Genomic DNA, 27,203 nt, shown 5'->3' with positions numbered 1-27,203 from the left:
GTCTGATAGCTTCACACAAGCTCAAACTCAGCAGAAAGTCTGAATATTGTTCAAAAGGTGTATTTATTTTGCTTCTAATTACATCGGTATTTACAGTAGTATTTCAACCATCAAAATCACTTTATCAAAGCAAAAAAAAAAAAAAAGTTAGTTTCTTTCCTCATTTTACAACTTTTAGGCTCATAACTCTTTTACAAAGTCACAGTCAACCTTGACGACACATCCACATGTGCACAGGATCAAGATGACGGTTTGGTTTTTGTAGGGCGCAGACGGCGGGAGGAAGGCGGACAGCTTGCACAGAAAACTCATCTTCTGGTAACATCATCGCTGATGACTCCACAGAGAGCTGCTTCTGTTCACAGTCAGTGGGGACCTGACCTGCCACCAGCAGGAGGAGAGTTCACAAGTCTTAGCCTTGTGACTTTTAGTTTTACTTAACACTGAACAAAAGTGGATGCATTTCAGAGTGTCTGAAGCACATTTAGAAATCAGATCTCCAAAAATCTACATCAATAACACACCATTAGTTATAGGCATTTATCCAATCACGGACACCTAAATGATCACACAAGTGAAGAATTCTAGAGTTTTTTTTACCCAAATTCTTCATCTGGAAATGTTTATGGCAGTTTTTATTTTTATCATCATCATCATCATCATCATCCCCCCCCCAGAAACAGCAGCATTAGAACAAATCTGGGTCAGGTTTAACGTTTTTCCTTTATGACTCGATTTTTGGCGTCCTGGGGAAGTTTTAGCCAACAGCAAATTAATACATGCAAAGCAGACAGACCACTCTGCACTAACTCAAGATAGTAACTGCTGACCACTTCTAAACTACCAAATACTGCTATGCTGCCATTTTGACTTTCTGTACTTTAGATTTATAGAGATGTGGTTTCATTTTTGACATTTCAGGGTGAGATATTTTTTAAATTTCCAGTTTGCTTCATTGTTGTGACACAGTAAATCTTATGTACTTTTACACTAACAGGCCCACACTTTGACACGTTCTCTGTCTCTTTAAGTGTCTAAAAAACCCAAAACAACAACAATTGGGGGAGAACGAAAAAGGGTTCAGGACAAGAGTACTGCATCATGTATAAAAATAAACTGGTCAATATTTCAGCTCGGCAGCAATAATTCACCTTCCAAACTCTCAGCTCTCTTCCACTTCACTGTGCTGATCTCCTCCAGTGCACAGGCTTGCAGATTGATTTTCTAGCCTAAATGAATTTAATGCTGGGGGGGGGGGGGCAGAAAATAGGCAAGGTGGGCCTGCATTTAGATAATCTAGAAACTGCTAATAATTTCCCCTTTGCTTAGCTTTCCTGATGCTAGACTCAGGTTGAAGGCTGAAGCAATGTTACAAGTCAGGGGCAACTCTAGATAATGACACAAGCAGGACTGGCAGCGTATCCCGGGCTTGAGGGTGGTAGCACACACTTAAAATGTGTAGCCAGCAGGAGGCGCTTTGTCATCCTTGTTGCTCTCCAAGGAGAAGGGAGGAATGCGGACATCAAAGTGGGAACCATCAGTTCTTTCGATGCGAAACGTTCCCCTAAAACAACAATAATAAAAACACTAAGTGAGAAAAGCTGAAGATACTTTGGATTTTATAGCATGTGAAGAAAGAGGTAGATGTAGACTCACCACATATGACCACTTGGGGCTTGTAGAGACACGTGGCTGCTGTATTGGAAGGCTGGCTGTTCTTTAGACAACACCGGCTCCTGTTAGGTAAGTACAAAGAGCTGAGCATTTCTAAACAAACGCGACAGTCTCCTCCTCACAGCCAGGATGACAGTCTGTTCATTCAACTCTGGAATCAGATCAAAATACTAACAGACAAGCGGAGCCAAGGCATCTGTATCATATCAGAACTGGGGTCTTGAAAAAATTCATCATTCATACTCTGGTGTTGAGGCCTTTGCATCAGTCAGGCATGTTTATTTTTAATATGATATGTAATATTAGGGATGGGTATCGTTTAGGTTTTATCCGATACCGGTGCCAAATCGGTACTTTTGAAACGGTGCCGGTGCTCAAACGGTGCTCGAACCGGTGCTTAAAGAATGGAGAACACAAAATTGGTCCAAAAACCTCTCATGGTCAGCTGGTTTTTTGTAAAAAGATAACAATGTTAGCCTTTTCTGCAGCTATGGGGCATATATGGTATCACTCTTAGCTGGAAGCAGTGCTTAAACAATGGAAAAAATACAAACTTTGTCCAAAAACCTCTCATGTTTAGCTGTTTCCCTCTTTTTCTTTGGTCATTTTAGCCTTTTTGGCCAGGGTGAAGGGAGTATCTGCCATCAAACAAGAAGACAGCCACATGTAGCTATGATGATGTTTGCTAGTTCACCTTACATGCATTAATGTAATAACGTGGTTAGCCTACTCAACGTAAATTACACACGAACAACATTAAGCTACTCACGCAGAGAAGAACGGCTGCTGCTGCCATCAAATACGGCGCATTTCTCGGCTTTTAAAAAAAACAAAAAAAAAACAACGCTATGCGTCGCCAGGTGTTTCATCGGATTCGAGGTGTTACTTCCTTTGACAGTATCACAGTATCAGCTTAAAGCACTTGTTGCAGGCTGCTGAGTTTGCATATTTTGCTGTGAAGTACAGCCAGACTTTTGACCGCTTCGCCTTGGACATTTTTAATCTGTAGCTCTGCATAAAAGAACGTACGTACCTGGCCCCGCCTACTATCCTCGGAAACGTAAAAATGATTGGCTAGAAGTGTATCACAGCTCAGGAAAAAAAAGCACCGAAATAAAGCACCGAAATGTGCGCTGCTTTTCGGTCTGGTTACTACCGTTTATGTCAGAACCGGTGCCATCATGGCACCGGACACCGGTACCCATCCCTATGTAATATGCAATGTAATGATACGTAATGAAAGAATACAGTAAAAAAAAAAAATTACATCTCAGATGTCCTTTAAGTGGACTATGTTTGGTTAAAGGACGTCTTATGAAGCATGAGATCAGAATTCTATAATCCAAATGTAAATCGCCGCTTGATTCATTTATTTGCTTAACTTGTTTTGGACCGTAAACAAGGCGCGAATAGGACACCGGAAACAAAGCTCCCTACAGGAGTTTCCACACCGGAAGTAGCATATGCTAACGTGCACATAGTCTATTACATACCTCAGTGTCAAAAACAAGTAATATAATATAATATAATATATGGCATGCATGCATATATGGTGTGTAATATTACTAATGTAATAGTATTATCTTAGAGGGATTGTGTGTCATTGCTAATCGTGTCTGTCGTTCTGTGGCCGGCTGCGTTTGTCCAACTCCACATCTCGTTGCTGTCTGTGGTTCTGCTCGTGTTTGTAAGCATGCTCACCCTGCCTACGACACCTCGTCCTCGGACCGTCTCCAGAGTTCCTGATAGGCTGAAGATCCTCCAGTGTCTCTCTCTCAGCTGAACCACCTCGTTGCCCAAGTTCTCCAGACGGATACAGTAGCGCCACTGCAGGAAGACAACACAAACAGATTTGAGCTGTTTATTTCTGTGTTTCACTGTCTTTAATTTACATGATAAAATATAAAACTACTCACCCAATAAACATGAGAATTCTGGGCCTCCTAAGGACAACAAAGAATTAACCTTAGATTTCAAGCAAACTACAGAGGAGCATTTAAGCCTACAAATTAAAAAGAAACAGGCTGTAAGCCAACATCTTGCCAAGTACACCTAATAACACCAATGAAATGTGTTTGAGCTGTGAGGTGGTGGGGCTCAGGCTGTGCTGCAATAACAAATAATATATAAGTAATATCCGTAAAGATCCAGCTACCCTCATTCCCATGTAGAAGGGGATGACAGTGACTCTGATGTTCTCAGTTGTCTCTCTGTGGACGTCTGAGAGCTCCAGCCAGGGGTGGTTCTTCTCTTGCCATGCTTTAAGGGTGTCTCTGGCTGTGAATGGAGGAACTACAAAAACAAAAAACAATCACATTAAAAATAGTCTGCTTCTTAGGCATTCTAGGTGGCCATTGAGTGGATCTTATAAGGATCGGAACCAAAAGTCAAACTACAAATGACAGTTTCACATAGGAGGGATAAACTTTAACATTACAAAACTTGCCACTCAAGCACTCAATCCTGCAGAAATTACCACCACCTTTATTCATGAAACTGCCCAGAGGATCGTCATGTTTACAAGATAAGACCTACATACATAAGATATGTAGGTCTGTCACAACTTTATGAAACAACAATGCTATGGAAGGAAACATGTCGACTACATCTGTTAGATATAGAAGAAACCTGTTGGACTTATACAAAACCACAGAGCTGAAAAAAGATCTGCGTTTACTTTTTGAAGGGTTGTACATGAGGAAGCGCTCAAACAGCTCATGCTGGATGGGGACCTGCTCTGTGGAGTTATAAGGCAGAATGTCTTCATGGCTCACATAGTCCAGACCTGAAGAGGAAAGCCAGAAACAGAACCATCATAACTACTAGAGCAGGGCGATACTAAAAATATTTATCACGATATACATTTGAAAATTTGCGATAACGATATAACTGACGATATAATTGACACTAGACAAAATACTTTACAACTCCACAACTTTATTAGTGCAAAATAAACCATCAATGTATTTTCACTTAAACAAGCAGCTGTTTTTTGCATTAAAGTTATATAAAAATGTAACAGTGCAAATGCAAATTCCTTGCTGACAGTTTAACCAAAAGGCATTTCCAGTGGACATTGCACCACTTGATGGGTTGTCAGAGCATTACGTCTATCGTAGGGAGGAGCCTCGCGGAGTGATACGTACTGTGCTTCAACATAATATTACCATATTGCGTGTGTATAAGCTCTTTTTAAGTTTTGTGGATATTATACACTGTTATGCTGAGGATATGTCGGCCAATGTCCAGGGTTAGGGTCACTGTCGACTTTCAGAAAAATCAAAGGATTGATTTTAAGTGTGCCGTATTTTCCAAACAACACAGTAATAACGGCGGTCTGCTAGCATGCTCTACCAAAAATAGTGCTTTGTTGTGTATCTGATGGACGAAAGCTAAACCAGTTCCACACCACTGAAGTTGCAGCATTTTTACAAACCAATTCTGGTTCATCTGTTTCATTCAACGATCCGCTTTCGCCCTTGTCATTCTCCGTCGCCGCAGTGCCTTTTTCGCCATGTGCGTATGAAAACAAAGGCACAGCGCATGCGCATTTTACCCATATTCTATCGCAACATTATACCGGTATTACCGTGACCGGTATGATATGGCCCAGCCCTAATAACTACCATTATCAAAAATGCTCTTTTCACAGAATTCAATATTTGAACATTTTGAGTAAATTACGTAATTTCCTCAGCACTGATAAAAGAACACCAGCTGCTTTTTTGCCCTTTTCTCTCTGACAGCAGGTTGGATGTGACTGTGTAAAAATAAGGTGTGCTCTATTCGGGCCAGACTCAAATTTAATGCTTAAAGTATGACCGCCAGTTTCTAATGCCAACTGTAAGACCCCAAGATAGACATCACCAGTAGGGGTGGGTTTTTATAATTGATTTATCGATTAAAATCGATTCTGGCTTGGATAACGTAAAATCAATTCATTAAAATCCTGAATCGATTTTTTAATATAAATTTATTTTGCCAGAATCTCTGGTGAAATCTCACAAAATTTCAATAACCACCAAACAGCTAAGACAGTAAATGAGAGCAGGAACACGGATTCTGCACAAAGACAAAACCCGTGGATCAGAATCAGTGAGTGTCGCCTTTCTCACAGTCGGGGCTGAAAGCCGACAGCTCGCTGATTCTGATCTGTCGGCGGGTCCGCGCTTTGTGTTCCCTTTATGTGCGGATTCTAAAGCTGTTAATTTGATGTCTCGCCAAACAATATTGACCGAACCAGCAGCAAAAGAAGATCCAAACTACGCTTCACATAAACATCGTCATGTATTCACTCTTACTTTTACTGTTTTGCGTCGACCACGATGCACAGCTCTCTCTCTCTGTCTGTCTGTACTTCAAGAACAGTTTCCTGTCTAAAAATCAGTTTTCTTCATTATTCGCTTGCTTGTTACGCACAAGTCTACCGTTGTGTACAGCGCTGTCGGCTGACTTTTTTTTTTCGTTTTATATACTTCCGAAAAGAAAACCTAATTTCTGCCGTTCAATACTGAACAAATTTAAACTTTTTAAAATTATGCAAAATGCAAAACGCTTAGCCGTGTCTCTAATAAAACCGCTGTAACTTCCGAGGTAATGTTCATGTGTTGATTAATGGTTTTCTTTCGTTTTTGATCTACTGCAGAATATTTTTATAAAATCCCAGGCCAGGAAAATCACATTCATGTTTTTCTGTGTTTTATCCTCAGCTACTTTGACACAAAGGCATCTGCTGTGATGCTTACACCTTTGATAAAGTCTTGCGTGTGTCAGCTTCCTTTTTATAGATACAAAAATATGTAAATGTACTGATCTGAGTTATAATATTTCTGGCTGTCAAAATTTCCCAGATTCAAATTGAATTGAATCGAATTAAGTCGAATCGTGGATCAAATCGATTCGGGACCTTGTGAATCGGAATTGAATCGATTCTAGAAATCAGTGACGATACCCAGCCCTAATCACCAGCTATCTCCCGTCTTTTATTATGACAAAAGCCTCCATAAGAAATAAATGAAAAACAATCAGAATGTGAGTCAGATGTATGAGTGAGTGGCTCCTGACCAGTGTGCATACCTGGGATGGCGTACAGAGCCCTGCTGTCATCGTGGTTGGCCAGAAACGTCACTGCCTCCGTCTGGGACCTCTGAGACTGTCACAGCGCACAGACCAACAGTTACATACCTGCAGACCTCAACACTAATAAATACCTACAGTTTGAGTCCACCACAGTGGAGGGCTTGTCACCTAGCAACATTTCCACCCACTGCACTGCCTGAGATCACACAGACTGTGTCCACAATTGAGCTCAAAACAGTGGTTGACGCTCTGAATAACTACATGATCTCAGTACAAGCACAAGTTATACTTACTATATGAGGGCAGTCTCTGGTGTCAATGAGGACTTGGTAGTAAGTGTGAGTCTTCCCCTTCACCTCCTTGGAGCCGTGGGCCCCTGGGGGCTCAGGTTTGCTGCAGGAAGAAGCACTACAAAATCAGTACACAACACACAAAACAACCACGCAGAAAGTCAAGCTGAGATGGGCATTTTAGCCCAGACCACCCTACCTGTCAGACATGGGAGGGGTGATGTCTCGATCATAGAGGCGGGCGTGCCATGGAAACAAGACGATGCCTCTGTAGCCAAACACGCTGTGGAGAAACAGCTAGGGGAGAGCCCGACAACAACAACGACGAGATAAGGCTTTCAGAAATTATAGATGTAGGACGCTCAATACACACAATGTTGTATGGGATTACAGTCACTAGAAGAGATGATGCAAACAGGTTATATGGACAACACTGAGTTACATAAACTGTTTCATAGGCCTGTTCTCTCTCACTCACTGTTCTGGCGTCGTTCATCATGTATAACTATAGACAAAGGTATGGGCAGTAATGCTGAACACTGGAGCAGAGCTGTTTCTATCCTCTCCACACTGTTGCTTTGTTCTGCACTACTTAAGATCCATCATACAGTGCCAGAGTAGGGAATTAAAGTCTGACCACTAAAGTAATAAGATTAAAGAACAAAGAAAGAAAGTCATGCAAGGGAGACACACACACACGCGGTAGTCAAAGGGCATTTCTTATTCATCTCTGGGAGTTATGTTAACTAAGCAGTTCCACATGCAGCCTCCCTGGGCAGGCTTCTAAAGTATATTCTGCCCCCAATTTTAATATTTTTTTTGTAATATTCTCATATGGAACTTATTTTTTTGGTCCAGAGCCTCTTCCCACTCTCAAACTCCAAGTGCACTGCTTTGGAGGTCTGCTGTGACCTGCAGCAGGCAGAGAACTGCTTCATGAGCCACTAGCCCAAACTCACCAAGGCTACAGAGTAATCTAACTCTGTAACACTGTAATGGTCCGTGTGCAGTAGAAGGGCCTATGAAATTTATGTTAGTCATCTGTCTAATACAAGAGAAAGAACAAGAGCTAAACCAGATCATCAGCTAAACCAGATCATCAGCTTCGGTATAAGCATGAATAAAGTGTGAAGGTCTTACCTGTCCGGTTTCATATTTGCCGTGCTGCTTCACAGCCTCAAACACTCCCACAGTCTCTAGAATCTTCCCCTCAGGCCTGTTCCTGCCAAAAACAGGCAACATCATTACACTCTGAATCTGTGTGGGTCTGCATGCTACACAAAAATTGAACCAACAAATCATGTATGGGACAGCACACCGGGTCGGGAAATTCCATAGATGCAACGACAGCAATTTGGAATTTGCCATCCTATGGAAAAAATATGCATTAAGCCCTATAGGAAGACAGGTCCTGCAGACTCTTCAGCCCTGATCTCAATCACAGTTTGATAATATTGTTAACACTTGACCGTTGAGGTGTTTTGTTCAAATACAGTTGGTCTCAAACTCCATGCCCCCATCATTATTTCAGAACAAAACAAACAATACGTGTTGGCACCGATAACAACAGCTGGTCACTTCATATAAATAACACTCTTATTCTGTGCTTCCTGCAAAGCTAATCTTCACAACAGAAATGAAGAGCAGGGATTAATGAGGTGGATATATGGACGGGGAGATTTAATATTACACACCAAGTTGGACAAGTTGTATTGCACAAGAATAATCACAAGGTAAGCTGCTTTTATTAGAAATATGGTTACAAAACAACGAACATGCAGATTCTGAATGAATACCTCTGGGTAAGATCGGGAGGACAATACTGTACTCAGTTCTGATGGGTGACCATCTCAACTTTGCTTGAAAGACAAACCAAGTTCAGATGCAATCCAGGCAGAAATGTCAATCATGACGAGAGAGGGCTGAAAATTGAGTCAACGTGGAAGTGCCAAAAACTGCAGGGGGTATAATGGCCACTCAGTGCAATACGAACCTGCGAAACTGTAACCACTTGGTGACAATGTTTTATCAAAACAGGTTAGGGTTGTTGTCCCACTAATAAGAAACAAGAGAGTGCAGTATTTGCCCCGAGGTCAGGGTGGTGCAGTCTCTGTGCTGCTGGGATAGCCTCCAGCCCAAAGACTTTAGAATATGGATGAACACTTTAAAGATGTCAAATGATGAGAACAAGAATGAGCCTATGCAAACATGCACAACTGGCCTAAGTTACTCTTTAACCCCTCTGGGCTCCTCTTCACTTTCTACTTGTGCAGCAATCTGAGACAAGTCGATACACTGTCCACAGATAATCGCCAATCTAAATTTAGCCACACTGCTACAAACTCTGGACCCAGCCTCAGCCAACAGCTAGCCCTTGTCAACAACACGCCTTGCCAAGAACAGAAACTATCCATGTCACTATCCATCCATTTGGGTTGGGGATTTGTGCCATTGAGCAGTCAACATATCACAGAAAAGCTTGGTAAAAATATAAAAATATCAGTATGTCATGAGATATCATTACACAAGGAAAAGGTTGCATAAACAAATCTTAACGATACAAGAGTGTGCTGATTCACCGCTGCTATTCCAACCAGCGTGTGGGCACTCACCCACCTGTCCACCCACCTTTACTCTCTCTCACAGAACAGATAAATCAAGCACACTCTGCCTCTTTCTGTCCACACCTGCAATCTTTGGGCTTTCACTGGTGACCATTGAGGACGTGAAACCAAAGCTGAGAAATCAATAATGAGCTAACCATTTCACTGTCCACACAACTAATTAATAAACATTAAGAATATCTAGAAAAAGACTGAAAGCCAGAGCTACAGTACAATAAAAGCATGAGCAGTAAGCAAAGTTAAAATCTTCACTACTCCTTGGGAGCTTTACTACGGTCTTTTCTTACAGTAGGTTGTGTTTCATCTTCCTCCTTCAGCTGACACAACTGTACTTTGTCTGCTGGCTCTTTTCTATTGTCTCCATTGCGGCTCTGTTCCTTGCACTTCCCAGTTTACAGAGCAGTTCCATTATAAATTTGAGCTACAGATACATACTGATCCAGTTAATCTGAAACTTTAATTTTGCTGTTGCTTCTACTAGAGATGACACGTTAACCTGTTTAACATCAATTTCACTGGCACGCCTGTTTACACACGTCCTTTCAGCATTTTTTTCCTGAGCACAAACAATGTCAGTTCATATATATTTATATTTTTAACCAGCTAGTCCATGCCTGGATTTCTTCCAAGCACACATCTCTGATTCCTGCCTGTGTTTGCTACTGAGTCTTCCTGATACATCCCAGTCTTGCAGAGACAGGGAAAGATTGCAGAGTGCTTGGATGTCAGCTCACGGCTCTTCTTGCCAGTCTTACTGTACACATTAGATCACTGAAGTCATGTATAAATTTACAATATTATACAAGCTTTACAGTTAATACTTGCAAGCCTGTACTGAATTTTAAGGCCTGATAATGACCCGGGGAATTATATGCCCAATTTTAAAATTAAGAATAACTAGATTAAGTGTTAATCTTAAAGAAATACTGCTTTTGTGGTTGCTGCAATGCTGTCGGTGGTTAATACAACTCCATTTTTAGTTTCAGTATATAATATTTGGTACAAGCCTGTCAGCAGTAAGACAATTAACTTTATTTACACCAAGGTAATTCTCCCATTACCAGGTCTGACTGTATAAGATCAGTCCACCAATCATCAACGATTAAGTATTGGGTTGATTTAAGTCCTAAATAACAGGAGAGGCAAATATTAACACACAAAACTGAGATACTGACAGGGAGCCAACAGGTGTCTGAATGATGTTAATAAGACAGTGCCTCTGTGCAGCCTGCAAACTGCAGCCTGTGCAGCACCAAATGTTTTAAGGGTCTCTCAGTTGTTCTCTTCACTAAAATGACAGTGCCAGCATTAATAATAAGGAAATAATACAATACACTATCAGGATAACGCAGATATTGCTGAATAACTTTTCAAAGCCTATATTTGTGCTACTAAATTCTTTCAAAACTGCCAAACCACTGAAGAAGAATCTTCCCAAATGTTTACTGTGTAGTTAAACATGTACTGAATTGACGCCATAGGTTGGAAGCAGTAACAACATCAAGTGCAGCTCAACTAATGCTGGCAAGCTACTTAACAGCCAATATCTGTGATTTCTTCATTTCTTGCTGGTAAATCCTCCTCTTTCAGATGGACTCTAAAGTAGGGCTGGGCAATATGAGGAAAATCTAAAATCACAATATTTTTTTGGCTACATCACCATATATACACAGTGATATGTTTAACCTCCAAAATCCATATAGAGCCTAAAATTGCACTGGTATACGCATTCAAATCGACCATTCAATGTTCTTTTTTTCCCTTCTTTGAATACAAAAAACCTGAATGAAATGAAAGGTTTTATTTCAACTACTTTTTAACCATTAGTTCTACACAGAGATTTTTCACAAATGACTACAGTCACAGTAAGTCTCTCTGTGGTCAACACTAGACCTTTAACAAAATATCATAGCAACAAAAAAGGACATCAAGCAATAATTCACAAGACAATATAAAACAACCGAAATGAAAAGGGTGCTTTTTATGCTTATGACGTATAAAATCTATACAATAAAAAATGTGATGACCTCAAATTACAGAAACAAAAGTCTAGATAGTGACTACAAAAAGGACTGACCAAGAACAGTCACAGGAAATCACTAGGGGTGCAACGATACACAAAATTCACGGTTTGGTTCGATACTTTGGTGTCACGGTTCGATATTTTTTCGATACAAAATAAAATGTTCATGCCTTTTTAATTTGTCATTTATTAAAATTATAAATATATATTTTAACTCAAAAGTACAGTTTTTAAATTTAACCCTAACCCTTGTGCGTGTTTTTTATTTTGACAGCGAATGCGCACCTGCGGACCACTTATGTGCACCCCTGGTTATTTAGCTCATCATATCGCAGCCTCAGAAATTATTTTGGTCATGAAACCATAAAGCTGCACTTTCTTTTTGCCTTATAGTCTGATGTGTCATAACTTTTCCGTTTTGCGGTAAGCTTTTCTTTGGCTGTCACTTCTTCACCCTGACCTGTCTTATTTGGCTCAGCAGAACTAAAATATATATCCTGCTGCTTTTACACACGCACTCACATAAGCTCAGCGATTCTCTGCGCGATCAACCTCTCACATGTTTAAGCTGCGGGAGATTTCACTTGTCATGTTTGCATAGTAAGCTAACGATTGATAAGACGATGTCAGAGGAATTGGTGCACAAATTATCATCACTCACCAATCAGTACTGTCGCTCTCTATACACAGTTCACGCGATTGCAAAGTGAAAGCAAAAAAACAAGCGCAAATTCAAATGCGATTTCAATATGTCACATATTGACAGTGGCTCACCGATGCCAATGACATAATTACCCAGCTACATTTCCGAAAGAATGCAAAAGCATTGACATATATTTTTCCTTCCTACAATAGCCGGACAGGCAGGGCAGAGATAGATTTTGGTAGCCCGACTGGAAAAATCGCTAGCCCCAGGACGTCGGGCTAGCGATATTGCAAGCCCTGTATCTGATTGAGGAATCACTCATCTTTGGAAAAGAGTTTATTACAGAGAAATGGCTCTTTCCAAAATAAAAGCTATACTATCCACTTCTTCTGGGCTATATTCTCAGCAGCATATTAAACATATCAGGTCCCCATAAGGAGAATCCTGTGCTAACAGCTGTCTAAATGACTCAGGTAAAGTTTGTAGCATGCATGCTTGTTGTTTTTGTCTTTGCACTAGGATGATGTCGGCGTAAATGTGCAGTCATATTCGTTGTGTTCCCACTAGTGCTTTCAGGTTAACCTCGTTAAAATGACCTTAACGCCACAACACGGCAAATCTCCGTTAACGAGCTAGCCCTGATAGCCCCGTGCATGGGGCTAGACGGCCAACACGTTAACGAGCTAACTGCGCTAACACACTAGCTCCCACCCATGTAATTGAGCATTGCGTGGCACATCCAACATACTGTTTTACTTTAGTCCATGACGCGCTTACCTTCAGGGTCATACGTCACATGAAAACCAAAATAATTCCAAACGCCAGATCTGAATGAGGGTGGGGGAGGTCCATGTTGCAAGGAGAGCTTAACTTCTGTCTCGCTAGCTTGCCCTGCGCTCTTCCTTCTGACTATGCTGTCTGTGTGGAGCGCTCAGTGGATCTGCGCTCGACAGTGCAGCCTAGGCGGAGTAGTCGAACGCAGATTCACTGAGCGCTCCACACAGACAGCATCGTCAGAAGGAAAGTTGATAAAATAAATTACAAATGTTGTATTGTTCGATACATATGCGTACCGAACCGAAAGCACTGTATCGAACGGTTCAATATCGATACGAATATCGTTGCACCCCTAGAAATCACAGCTGGTTTATTTAACATTTTATTTGCAGTATTTTCCTATCTGGTAAAATATAAACATGCATGTTCAGTGCAGTGTGCCAGGTAGAAAAGAAGGGGGAGATTAAAGATGCATTCGCAGCGTGTGGGAGAAAAAAAACATTTCAGCGAATTACATGCAGATAGCTTATTAATGCTATTGCAATTGATACCCGATGGTTACAATAAAGACATTTCAACTATTGTACGTGGAAAAACTCGAGGTACCCATGGGTCGCCACAGCAGATTATCTGCCTCCATCTCACCATATCCCAGCATTCTCCTCTGTCACACCATGTTCTCTTTCACTCACTACATCCATGAATCTTTTATGTGTTATTCAACTTTTCTTCCTGCCTGGCAGCTCCATATTCAATGTGCTTTAGCCAGTTAATCAGCTTTCTCTCTCTTATGCACATGTTCAAACATCTCAGCCTCACCTTTCTAGCTTTGCCTCCAACCTGCTCAAACTGAGCTGTCCCCCTGAGGTCTTCGTCCTGGTCACTCCAAATGAAAATCTTACCATCTTCAGCTCTGCCAAATGTGTTTATGTTAGTGCCACCATCTCCAAACTATACATCACAGCAGGTCTCGGTTACTACCATGTAATCCTTCCCCTTTTTTGGACAGCTGGACCCATGTATTTTAAAACATCTCCCTTTACTACCTCTGCTGCCTGCATCACTCTTACACCTGCCTCCTGCTTATTCACACACATGCATTCTGTCTTGCTTCTATTAACTTTCATGTCTCTTCTTTCCAGAGCATACCTCCACCTCTCCAGGCTCTCTACCACCTGCTCCTACCTACTCTCACTACAGATCACACCTCGCTTTCTAATGTGTTGTCTGCAAACATGGCACGGAGACTCCTGCCTGACCTCAACTATCAGCCTGTCATCATCACTGCAAATAAGGAGCCCAGATCTGATCTCAGTTGTAAATCTCACCTTTTACTCCAACCACACACCTCAGCACTGTCTGGCTTGCCCTCATACATGTCCTGCACCACCCTTCTATACTTCTAACACTCCTGACGTCCACATGCAGTACTACAGTTCCTCTCTTAGCACCCAATCACGTCTTCTCCGATCCACAAAGACACAGTGAAGCGCCTTATAAACTTCTCTATACTTCTCCATCAACACTCTTAAAGCAAACATCAAATCTGTAGTGCTCTGAAGCCACACTGCTGCTCACTGATCACCACCTCTCTTTATAACCTAACTTCAAAAACTGCTTCACATATCTTTATGGTATGGCTCATCAGCTTTCTTCCTCTGTAGTTACAACAGCTCTGCACATCACCCTTGCTCTGAGTCCCAATTCATTTGCACATCGGACTCACTATGCAGGTATCATCTACCTACAGGCAACTGTCCACTTAATAGCAGCATGGCCAGTGTCTTTAACTAACGGTGCCATTTTGAAGAGCTCGTGCTTAGCTAAAGTCTTTAGCATGCTAGCTCTGGCATATTAGGACAGTTGAGGATTCTTACCGTGACGACATAAACCTCCTCTGCTGAACACCGTCAGGCAGGCCGCAAGCTCGGCATAGTAACCGCGGTCTGTATGCCTCGAACCCGCAGCTGGTGTCAACGACACTCAGTATTCTGTGAGCATGCTTCTTGTTGTATTTACTGACACTACTCAACAACCCTCGACGTAATGCACTAGCCGCCATCTTTCCAATACTAGCACAGTCACACACGTATTATATCGTTTGTCCTCCAGCGCTGAGAGCCAATCATAGCTGAGCTGCCTTCATGGAACGACTGTAATAACAGAACCAAACGCTTAACGTTCAGTAACCTTCTTTTAATTATTTTCGTTTACAACAAATATGACCTTCATTGTAGTCTGAAAATAAAAGTTTAACACTCCTTTATTTTCATTCCACCATTACATTGGTTAAAATGCTGATTGCGCACCGGTAGTTTGGGACAATTTAGTGTTGGAAAGTTGTGTCCCATCAAAAGTACTGTTGCTTAAATTTGTGTCAAAGCTTAGTAATGCAAAAGCGGTAAGTTCTACGAGTTTATGATGAGTCCTTTAAGATAAGATAAGATAAGATAAGATAACCTTTATTAGTCCCACACGTGGGAAATTTGTTTTGTCACAGCAGGAAGTGGACAGTGCAAAAGTTATGAGGCAAAAATTAGAATACAATAAGAATAAATACAGTACACAACTGTACAGAATAGAATAAAATAAAATACTATATACAGTAGAATAAAATAAAATAAATATACAATAAGATAAAAATAGAATACAAATACAAATACTATATACAACTGAGTAAAAATACAACGATGACAGAAAGGATTATTGCACTTAGTATTATAGCATATGTATGGATGTGTGTGCTTGATCAGTTAAAGTCTTTATTATGGAGTCTGACAGCAGTGGGGCACAAAAGGTAAGGTGTCATGTCGTGAGAAACGTTTAAGTTAAAAATGAAACAAATCATTATTATAAACTTGGCGTATTGGCGTCTTGGCGTTTTCACAATAATATATATATGACTGATGTTTTACAAAAAAAAAAAGAAAAAAAACGTAAATAAAACGTCAGGAAGATGGTCACGTGAGCGATTACGTCAGCCTGTCACAAGACAAGCAATATGGCTGCGTACCAGGGTTTTTATTTGTTTTTAGCAGATGCTGGGTTTCGTTTTTAAACGGTACATTTCAGTAGATATAAAGTAAAGCCCGTGTTTATATTGAGGCCAGGTTTGACAGAAAACGTTATTTAAATAGTTGCTTCGAAAAAACTCGTTTAATTTTTGGTGCATCATGGCTTCTGCATTTGTGGTGGGGGATAAATTCAGAAATAAAGTGACACATTTACTGGGAAAGTCGGAGTCAGCTCTTCCTCGAGCATTGGGAGAAGAGCTGGAGGAGGTTCTTGAAAAACCGGAACCAACAATCCTGCCATTCAGTACAGCGAGGAAGATCAAGAAATATCTTCAGGACAATGGTGAAAAAAGAAAAAACTGAAAAGTGTGTGTGTGTGTGTGTGTGTGTGTGTGTGTGTGTGTGTGTGTGTGTGTGTGTGTGTGTGTACAATTTCATAACATTTTTTACCGTGCCTGCATTTATCCAGGGCATCCATTCTACCTGCATGAGTTGCTGGAGGATAGCTCGCTTCACCTGCCTGAAATCGTGAAGCCTCCTAGGGTAAGTAAATTCCTGCACGTTTTGTGATGTACACTCATGCGCATCCTTTGCTGTTACACTGTATTCACATGTGAGTGATAGACCATAGGTCTGTAGACCTACTGCAGTGTTAACATGTAGTAATTTCTGCAACTTGGCCCCGTGTAATTAGAGTGTTTTCACAGAAGGCCCAGCCAGTGTAATGAGAAAAACTAAACTGTGACTTCTTCCTCTCACTTCAGAACCCTGAGCTGGTCGCCCGTCTTGAGAAGATTAAAGCTAAACTAGCCAATGAAGAATACAAAAGGATCACAAGAAATGTCAATGCTCAGGTACATTTTTTGTTAATATTAAAAGCATCTTTGCCATTTCAGGGTCGATACACTGGGTGTGCTGTTGAAATGTTTGGATGTTTGTTTGTTTTTCTCATGGTGAGGAGTACAAACCATCCTCGTCCATGCCAGTTCTTAAAACGATGGGATGGTGATGTAATGCAAATAAAAAAATATAGATAGATTGCAAGTTAGAATGTTTATGGATGGCTTCCAAGCTTGAGGTTCATAATGTACATCTGAAGAAGTCTACTTTCTCACTTAACGACATGATAAAAAAAAAATGCCAGAACAGAATATTTTGCAAGTCTTATAGAAATTATATAGAAATTTGGGTGTCATATTTGACAGTTCAATGTCGCCAGAGAGTCACTCCAAACAGCTGGTTCTGAACTGTTTTTATCATCTAAGAAACATGTCTAAACTCAGACTACTGGTGTCAAAGGCAGAACTTGAGATGATTATTCATGTTTCTATTTCTTCTCATTTGAATTGTATTAACGGTCTTTTTTACTTGTTTCAACAAATCAGCTTTGGATGGCCTTCAGACTTTACAGAATTCTGCGGCAAGACTTTTAACTGGCACTAAGAAGAGGTCACATATTACTCTAGTTTTGGCTTCTCTTCATTGGTTGCCAGTAAACTTTAGGTTTCATTTTAAAATTTTAGTTTTAACTTTTAGAGCTCTACATGGTGAAGCTCCCCAGTATATCTCTGACCTGTTGAAACCTCATGCATCTTCCCAAGCACTTAGGTCTTCAGGTCAGAAGTTACTATTGGTCCACGTACTAGTTTCAAAACACGTGGGGATTGGGCTTTTCAGGCACCAAGGCTGTGGAATTCTCTTCCGTTGTCTTAACCCTGTCTTTTAAAATGGCCTAAATGGTAAATGGCCTGTATTTATATAGCGCTTTTCTAGTCCCTAAGGACCCCAAAGCGCTTTACATATCCAGTCATCCACCCATTCACGCACACATTCACACACTGGTGATGGTAAGCTACATTGTAGCCACAGCCACCCTGGGGCGCACTGACAGAGGCGAGGCTGCCGGACACTGGCGCCACCAGGCCCTCTGACCACCACCAGTAGGCAACGGGTGAAGTGTCTTGCCCAAGGACACAACGACCGAGACTGTCCAAGCCGGGGCTCGAACCGGCAACCTTCCCATTACAAGGCGAACTCCCAACTCTTGAGCCACGATTTAAATTGTTCTCATTCATTTTTTTTAAAATTATGCATTTTTCCAAAGACAGAGAAAATGTGCTCATTTTTTCCAAAGTGCTGAGTTTGATTGTGGGGTTCACACACAAGTTATATTTTGAAAATATTTAACAGTTTTCTTTTTTTTGTTTGATTTTCCAGGAAATCAACCGCCATGGCGTGCTGTCAGATTTCGGACAGCAGGGTGAGTGTACTGTTGAGCATCTCATTATAGAGGCTGGATTGTGCATCCTTAGCTTATGTACCTTCTCTCTCTGCAGTGCGGTCAGTCAAAGCAGTTGTGGTCACCATATTCAACTTCCTGGTTACAATAGTTGCTGCTTTTGCCTGTTCCTACATGGGCAGTCAGTACTTGTTCACTGAGACTACGGCGGTAAGAGAAGCGGTCCTGCTGCTGTCCGTCCCATTATAAAACTTCTCTGTATTTTGTGACGTTCTTGTTTTGCTTTACTGAAATTGTTTCCAACATTTGTTTTGCAGCGGGTGATCTCAGCGGTGATCGCCGCATCAGTAGTTGGGCTTGCTGAGCTGTATGTCCTGGTCCGGACCATGGAGGGAGACCTAGGGGAACCATAGCAGCTGTTACCTTTGGAATCAACACCTTGTAGGCAGGAGTCTGTAAGGCCTCTGGCAGCCACAGCCAAGCCCGTGGTTCAGAGCAGAACGCTCACTCTGAAACCTCTGTGGTCTTTCTTTCTTTTTGAATTGTTTCAGGAATTATTGATGAAAAAATAAAACGTCCTGAGAATTTCTAAATAGAAATGGTTCCAAGCTCCAAAGTATTTGTTCTTTGACATTCTGCATCCCTTTCTAGTGAAATGAAAATACTCAAAATACTTCGTATTTATTTCCCAGATTTTTGTTTTTACTCTAAAACTACAGCGTAGTTTTTTCCTCTCTGCTGTGTAAAATGAATGATGAGGTTCTTTTCTGCTCTGAGATGAAATCATATTTCATATGATTTTTATCAAATAAATCATCTAAAACAGTCCATTCATCTCAGATGTCCATTTGTGGATTTTCTGCCTGTTGCTGTTGGTAGATCACAACCAAAGGGGGGAGCACAGGGAAGACAAAAGAGCAGCTTGAGGTGGCAACGGATGACAACCCTTAAAAAAATTTAGTTTAGATCATGCAGTCCAGTAACAAATAACAATAAATGTCCCAAAGCATTTTAAGAGGGCTGCCAAGTGGGGAGATTTGCATCTTGGACACCTGCACGCATTAAATGTGGTATTAGCTTGATGAAAACATTGATACTCAAAGTTCTTAAAACCTGCAATGTTGGAGGGGTCTATAGCCTATTTCACATGGTGTAGGCCAAATCGTATGCTTTGGACAAGTTGTCGGTACCATGAAGTCTTCGTTGCACTTACAACTTTTCAGATATATAACCACCTTTAGCTCTTTATTATTTCATCTATGAAAACTTGGGCAGCACAAAAGTGATGTGACCCAACAGATGAACATTGTCTCCTGACACTGAGAGAGTCATATTTTCCAGTACGTCAAAACCAGTCAACAAGCTTAATATATTTGGCAGATCCAATGCATATACAGAGAAAACTAACCAACAATGATAAATGCAAGTTTTTTTTTAAACAATCAAAAGAAGCTAGCATACAGACTTTAAGTCATTTGGCTTATTGTTTTGCCACGAGGATGTCCTTGTGTTGACTTTTCTGGAAAAGTCACCATCTGTGGCCAGTAATAATGGTCAGTCATAATGTTTACTGGACGGTTTCCACCTGACAGATGTGCTAATAATAATCTCCTGATCTGTGCTTACTATATCTGGTTTGAAGTGAAATATCAAGCCGAACAACACGTAAACAACCGATTACTGTCCAGTACAGTAGCTGTGCTTTAAGATCATCATGCTGAGAACAACAACACCATGTATCCTACAACACAGAAGATCCTTTTTTACTGATCCCCTCTCCAGATAAGGTTTCATAGTTCTGTAAATTATGCCCCCCCGTCAAGTTCTGTCATATCAGTGGAAGGATTAAAAGATGTGACTGCATCCTGGAATACCAAAAAAAAAGTCTCTTCCTAAGATCTGAGATTTGACACCAGGATTAAAGGTTTATTGAAAGATTATTTGGTATTAAAAATGATTATGATATGCAGAGATCTCTGTCCAGCTCTGGACAAACAGTGGGCACTCCCGTCTGTCATATTTGCCTCTGTATTATGCCTCTAATGTAATATTTCAAAACTTAAATCCAGGTCAAATTACAGAGGCGGTAAGCTGATAGACCCAGAGCTCTGACTTTAATTTAGTTCTTATTTTGCTTTCATTTTTCCCCTTCCCCTTAGGCCATGTAAACCCTGTGATACTTACAGCACAAAGAGATATGATAAAAATATATTTTGATTTAGAAAATAATTATTCCTGTCGTGGTATCCTACCACAAGGAATCATTTTAATCTGGATGTTTTGAAAAATAATACTCTTGGGGTCACAGCATTAAACATGTCCTGGTTCAGCAGGAGAACAGGAGCTGGCTTCTGTGAGGAGAAACCACAGATACTGCTGTATACAGCAGTATCTCTCTGATGGAGAGATCTCTCATGGTCAGATCTCTCAGATCTGACCATAGGTTATACAACTTCTGACATTAATACATTTTCAAAATTTCAAGAGCTTTGTGTATTTGGCTCTTTAAAAAAATGTTAATAAGAACAAGTTTCATTAAAAATGCCGATAGGACATCAACATACCCTGTGGGTAAAGGGCAAATTGTGTGATTCAAGTAGTTTTTTGGGTTTTTTTTTTTTTGGGGGGGGGGGGGGCTTGAAGATTGTGCTTGAACTAAATACATTACAAAAGATACTGCTTTGGCTGATGACTTTATACTGTCTATGACACCACTGACAAAGATATGAAACAGTTAATAACAACTATCAGTTTCAAGTAGTTAGCCAAAAGTAGCTCAAATAACAAAAAGTACAGATGCTAAAACTACTTGATAAATGTCTAGAAAAAGGATATAAGCTAAAAGCTATGGTGAGCTGCTAAAACTAATGGGTAAATGTTAAAATCACTTAGTTGGAATTAGGTAACTATTAGCCAAAATACCCTAATAGCTAATTGTTAGAGAATTGATATTACCTAAAGCCATGCTGTCCCCTAAAAGTCCCCTAATTACTGTTAGTAGGCAAACTGTTACTTGGTTAAATAAAAATACATGATAAATCATTAGCTGTAGCATATAATGGTTGAAAAGGATATAATAAGTGACTTGATTATAAAAACTTGACTTACTTAAAAACTGACACTTAAATTTAATAAAAAATACTGACAAAAAGTACATGTTACAAGTTTATGAGGCTTCAAGTTTGGGAACTACAGTGGTACAAACTAATGGGAACTTTTTCACTTTAACCTATGATGTTCGCTAAATATTATTTATTTTCAAAACTAGATAAAAAAATGTGGGGTTTTTGGTAATATTAGTACTGTAAAGTAGTTCCAGCCTTGCAAGCTACAATATTAAAACACAACATACAGTTAACAATAATGAATAATAATAATTTCAATGAACTGATATTTTCTGCATATTTTGGTAATAATACCTTTGTATTGCTACTGAACAAAATAAACTACACAACTGAACAGTTATGTGAAAATATGATTTGCGGTTGTATTATTTGATTATACAAGAAAACAAGAAACAAGCTTCATGTTACATATGTTGTATGTGCTTACTTCCAGCTTCACAAAATGCAGTTTATACTATCAGAAATTTTTAAAAACTAACTTAAAAAAAAACATTTTTAATTAATTTGTATTAGATTTTAAAAATAACAGATTCTATTAAAATAAAAACAAGAACAATTGTTTTTGACAAGTAACAGTAAGATTCAAAACTGTGATCAGTTGCCTCAGTTTATTCCCCAAAATATACAAGACATAATTCAAAACATAAAATATACAACTGGACAAATCAGCATCGTAACAATTCTACTCTACTTCACAGTATTACAGCCTTGTCTGAAATTCATCAGCTGTGGTAAAACACAGGACAGATTTTGATACATTCATCAGAATTCAAGAAAATTGGTAACAATAGCAGCGTTATAGATCAGGTCTGAGATATATCCCATCGAGGTCTGTGGTCCCAGTTGTGGGTGATGATGGTGGTGGTGGTGGTTCTGTCCCTGACCTTGAGAGATTTCCCAGTACATTGGCTGAGGGTGGGAAGGGACAACCTGATCTACTGAGGCATGACCGCCAGTTCCAGTGCCTCCGCTGCACAGTGCCTGATGAGGTCCAGATGGAGCCAAGCTCCGGGACTTGAAGTTCCTGAAGGCCTGATAGGAGCATGTAGATGCAGCGTGGTGAGGCTGCCTGGTGATGGACTGATGAAACGAACCAGGAATGAAACCAGTGAGTGAGGCTCCTAAGTGCTGTTGCTGCTGCCCGTGGTACTCCTCTTCCCAGAGACGAGACTCTGAGGGTTTGGAGCAGCTACGAGTGGACTGCTGATGGAGGGATGAGGAACATGGTGGCGATGACATGGGGTTACTGTAGATTTGCATCCAATCTGAGTAAATCTGCGGGACCTCCTCACAGGAGTGGTTCTGTTCTGGCCTGAACATGTCTGCCAGAGTGTTTGAATACGTGGAAGTCGCAGGGCCGGAGGAGGGATCCACAAAACCTCTAACTCCAAGGACAGACTTGGTGGACTTGGAGAGTCTACCGGTCTTAATACTTCTAGCTCTTCTGTTTTGGAACCACACCTGTGGGAAATGGCAAAATTTATAATGAATTAGTCTTACATAGCCAATTTCAGTTTATGCATCCAAATTCTGCTCAGGGTACCATGTTCATCAAAACAAATACTGGGGTTAGATAGATTTTTTGGGTTGTAATTTTCTTGTCTTCGTAAATGGACTGACTCTTATATAAAGCTTTTTTACTCTACTTGAGCACTCAAAGCATCTTAAACAACATGCCACATTCAGCCATTCACACAAACACTTTTTGTGCACCTAAATGCTTTCTTTCTAATGTTCATAATCCAATAAAGCATTAGAACAATTTGGGATTAGTTCCTAATTTCCTTACATCCTCTCCACACTTTTACCCTCTTTTGTGACTCTGCATACAAGCTCTGCCAGATATTGCAACTAATAATGCTGAAGTATTTAACAGTATTAACAGTAAAGAGTAGAGGAAACTTTATAATGCTGTTTGACATGTTAGCTCCGGTCCTATGCTGGGGTAACATTGAGACTTTGCTAACATGTGACATGGTTAAGCTGTCTCCTGACTTTGATTGGAGTTTTCATGTGTGACAAAAACGTTTATCACACATAAACATTTACTTCATAAAGGAACACAGAACATGGACAGAAATATTTAGAAGGAAAGAAGGCAGATAGATGCTTGGTAAATATAAAAGAAAGAGAAAACGGGTATCACATCATCCTCTGCCTGCCTAAAACAGACTTAACTTCAGGTATGACTATCCTTATATGAGTCATATATATAGTCTATATATAGTCATATGGGCTCATTTGTTATTATTTTAAGTTCTTTAATGATTTTGATCTTTAATTGAGAAAAAGAAGAACAGTATCATTTATAAAGAATAGCTACAAAATATGTACTGAAGATATTTTTTTTGCTGTAGTGGTCCCAATTATTGTCTCCATGGTCTAAAGGAGACCTATTCTCTGTGGGTTCATCGTGACCAACAACAAATCAGTCAAGATAGTGTAAATTAAATTAAAATAAGTAAATTGTTTCATTACAGCCACTTTAAATAGGCTAGGAGAAACTTGGAGTTTCAGACTGAACATCCGACCAGCAGCCTCACCTGTATCTTGCTCTCAGGCAGGTGTGTGTGCGCGGCCAGCCTTTCCCGCAGGGTGATGTCCGGGTAGGGGGTCACAGCGAAGGCCTGCTCCAGCTCAGACAGCTGCGCACGGCTGAAGATGGTCCTCTTCCTTTTCCTCTGACCCTCCATCAAACCGATGCCTCTGTCCGGCTCCGGAGAGGATACGGCACTCCCACTGCGGGCATCTTCCAATTACAATGCAAATATCAAGAAAAATGTCAAACAGTTGAAAAAATAATGGTCTATAATAAATAAATAAACAGCCTTTCAGAAAGGGAAATCTTGTTGTGGTGATGGAAAATATCACAACCCATAAACTTGTCAACATTTAGGTTCTTTTGTGTTTGACCGTGGATTGTAATAATAACTATTGTTATCATTATTATATTATAATAATAATTATTATTACACTTATTTATTAACAAGAAATTAAAGAACAAAAAAAATATTTTCGTAATTTAGAAATTATTTACTTTATAGAATACATTTTATTATAGCCTTGAACCTAGGAATATGTGTATCTGTTAAGAATAAAAAAAATTTATAATAATAACTTTCAGATTTATTTTCTCAGCCATCTTTTTGTTTACTTTTATCCTATTAGACTATTTTATTGTAATATACAATATAATTCAACCATTCATTGAGTTTTGTTGGGAAAAGCTGATTCTATGAAGCAGCCGGTCAGAAAGTCAAAAGTGTTTTTTGCTCTCTGTGACTCACCTTTTGAGTGTTTCTGTTCTCCGAATAATGCCTTGAAATCTGCCAGGTCTTTCTGCTGGTTCTGCTTGAGTAAAGAGAAGTCTGAGTCCATGAACAGAGCCATAACTCCACACACACACAAACACACCTCTGCCGCTCGCCTTCACCGATGCTGAGAGTTGAGGAGGAGTCAGGAGCTTCTTATACCGCGTTCAGATCAGATGGGACACCCAGCCCTCTGCATCCAGTAAATCTCCAATTACTTACTGACTTGTTTTCCTGCCTCTTTAAGTCTTCCGGACCTGCTCAGGCACCATTTATAGAGTCATTTTTATAGGTCCTGAGAGAAGATTTCCGAAATGAGCCTACATTTATTTTTTTTTTTCTCAGCCAAATGTCATCATGATACAGATCATATATTCTTTAAAGTCCATCTTGCAGAAACACACACACACACACACACACACACACACACACATATATATATATATATATATATATATATATATATATATATATATATATATATATATATATATCGTACATTGAATTATTCTGCATTTTTTCCAAGTAGGTCGTTAGACTATTTAATCTGCTGCAGTCTTTATGACCTCTTTCCCCCCCCACCAAACAAAACATCTCATGTGATGTCAGATTATGACACTTGATAATCTTTGTGTTCTGCTACATCGTCCTTCTCAAGCTAACAGCTAATGTGATAAATGTCACCAGTAAACAGTGTGACTGTACTTGCAGAGTACATCTGAACACTGAAATAAACTACTGAGCACACACAGAAAATAAAGTACCTTATTGAACTAAAATATATCTCTGCCCTGAGACCTAGTGGAACTCAAATAGGTTTAATCTGTTTTTGCTCACTAAAAGCGCTCACCACCTGCAACAGTCACACTCCTCCAAAAATGCTGTTTATGTGGCTTATAAAGATAATGTATTATTATAAAAAAAAATTCTCAAGAGGCCTGCTGCAACTAGACACATGTTTGACATAAAATAACTCACCTGCTTCTTCAGATATCAGTGAGGCTGGTTCAGTGTCAGGTGTGTGGGTGTGGGGTGATATGAGTGGGACAGCCAAGCCTGAGCCAGAGGTTTGGTCTGTTGGTTCTTGCAGCAAGCCGGCAGATATGTGATTTAGTATACATAGAAGGTCTGCCTGCACCAATTACTTGTTGACTAAAGTATAAAAAAAATAATAAAATAAGAAATGAGGTAAGCTAGCAAACACTAGGAAAGTCAAGCAGTTTCTTTCATGTACAAGTATATTTCCACCTGTCTCTTTTCCTACCGCTCCAAAGTTCAGCGTCAGCGCGTGCACCTGGACTAAACCAAATCACGAAATAAGGACGGGGGAGGTGGGGTCAGAGGTTGACTGGATTTACTCTTTGTTTCGAAAAACAAAACAAAACCAATATTAGGAAACAAACACCTTTGAAGCAAACCGCATTTATGGTCATGTATGGAAGCCATATTGATGGGCTAATAATTTTTGTTAAAAAATAAAAAAATAAAATAAAGTTACGGGCGCTTAGAATCCGTAATTTTTCTCCCCCTGACGGCGCCCATGGGAAATATTTATTTGAATTTTAAATCCTTCGTAGGGAGTTTGGTTATGTAAGAAAAATAATGAACTTTTCACTTTAGCCCTATTTCTGAGAGTGTACAGGTGTTAGGGTCATGTTTTTGTTTAAAGCTTGAGAACACAATATATGTAGATGCCTTTCCATTACACAGTTTGGTGTCAACACTAGTTGGACACTGGAAAGACAATAATGGAAAAATAATCTTATTATTCAGTCTTTTTCAGTAACTTGTGCTGATTTTGTTCAACCAGGTCAAGAAAAGCAGGAATCCCAACTATCCTGGGGTGTCACATAGTAGGTTTTGTCTTCTGTGTCTACCGTTACATTGCTCCTACAGTTCCCATGAGATAATTTACATTCTAGACGTCAGGCACAGTCCACATTATGAGGTTGGATCATGGTTTGTTCATGAGTTGGGCATCCCTTTGTGTTTTACACTTGCTTTTTCTCACTTGCTGTTTTTTCTTTCTTTTCTTTTTTTTTCTTGCTTAATACTTATACTTAATCTTCTACTCAATTGTCAGGCTTAAAAACTACTTGGTTAGGTTTTGAAGAAGATCATGGTCATAACAACAAACCTGACCTGCCAGCTGTTATAATTTAGGAGAGACAGAAGCACAGCACTATGGCTTTCTGACCAAGTAACACTGAAAGTCTATCCAGTTAACTGGAACTTCCAAGCAGAATCGATCTTTAGGTAATATATTTGAGCTTGTACGATGTGGAGGAACCTAAGATCATATCATACACATGGTATAAAATCTCCACACATTGCAGATGGTCTGGAAACCGATGCTGTCCAGCTGCAATCAGCTCCAACAACTGGAAGAGACACTTAAAAA

General features: G+C 40.0%; 3 protein-coding genes across 4 annotated transcripts; 1 reads left to right on the top strand and 2 right to left on the bottom strand.

The window, feature by feature from the left end:
- Nucleotides 1–652: 652 nt before the first annotated feature.
- On the bottom strand, nucleotides 653–15,199 carry poldip2 (polymerase (DNA-directed), delta interacting protein 2). 2 transcript variants are annotated; one of them, XM_085379643.1, is made up of 11 exons: nucleotides 14,991–15,199; nucleotides 8,184–8,265; nucleotides 7,243–7,340; nucleotides 7,047–7,146; nucleotides 6,751–6,826; nucleotides 4,352–4,459; nucleotides 3,830–3,966; nucleotides 3,591–3,617; nucleotides 3,376–3,501; nucleotides 1,657–1,736; nucleotides 653–1,564 (listed from the first exon to the last, which is right to left on the bottom strand). In XM_085379643.1, exons 1-11 carry the CDS (start codon nucleotides 15,173–15,175, stop codon nucleotides 1,450–1,452), a joined length of 1,134 nt encoding a protein of 377 aa, XP_085235769.1. In that variant the 5' UTR covers nucleotides 15,176–15,199; the 3' UTR covers nucleotides 653–1,449. The 2 variants fall into 2 exon arrangements, with proteins under 2 accessions (XP_085235769.1, XP_085235770.1); XM_085379644.1 differs by having other exon boundaries at nucleotides 8,184–8,259.
- An 877-nt stretch (nucleotides 15,200–16,076) lies between these two features.
- vma12 (vacuolar ATPase assembly factor VMA12) lies at nucleotides 16,077–19,194 on the top strand. Its single transcript, XM_085379645.1, has 6 exons — nucleotides 16,077–16,470; nucleotides 16,597–16,670; nucleotides 16,892–16,981; nucleotides 18,345–18,387; nucleotides 18,464–18,576; nucleotides 18,684–19,194. The coding sequence occupies exons 1-6, from the start codon at nucleotides 16,287–16,289 to the stop codon at nucleotides 18,777–18,779; spliced, it is 600 nt and encodes a 199-aa protein (XP_085235771.1). The 5' UTR covers nucleotides 16,077–16,286; the 3' UTR covers nucleotides 18,780–19,194.
- A 2,872-nt stretch (nucleotides 19,195–22,066) lies between these two features.
- Nucleotides 22,067–25,145, bottom strand: sebox (SEBOX homeobox). Its single transcript, XM_085380955.1, has 3 exons — nucleotides 24,779–25,145; nucleotides 24,035–24,240; nucleotides 22,067–22,952 (listed from the first exon to the last, which is right to left on the bottom strand). Exons 1-3 carry the CDS (start codon nucleotides 24,879–24,881, stop codon nucleotides 22,254–22,256), a joined length of 1,008 nt encoding a protein of 335 aa, XP_085237081.1. The 5' UTR covers nucleotides 24,882–25,145; the 3' UTR covers nucleotides 22,067–22,253.
- Between the last annotated feature and the right edge of the window lie 2,058 nt (nucleotides 25,146–27,203).

Source organism: Rhamphochromis longiceps, linkage group LG14 (genome assembly GCF_057381845.1).
Source record: "Rhamphochromis longiceps isolate RC_006_pf linkage group LG14, R_longiceps_female_GT1.1, whole genome shotgun sequence".
Classification (NCBI taxonomy): domain Eukaryota; kingdom Metazoa; phylum Chordata; class Actinopteri; order Cichliformes; family Cichlidae; genus Rhamphochromis; species Rhamphochromis longiceps.
The sequence above is the reverse complement of the archived record's forward strand: the minus strand, read 5'-3'. Positions and strand labels throughout refer to the sequence as shown.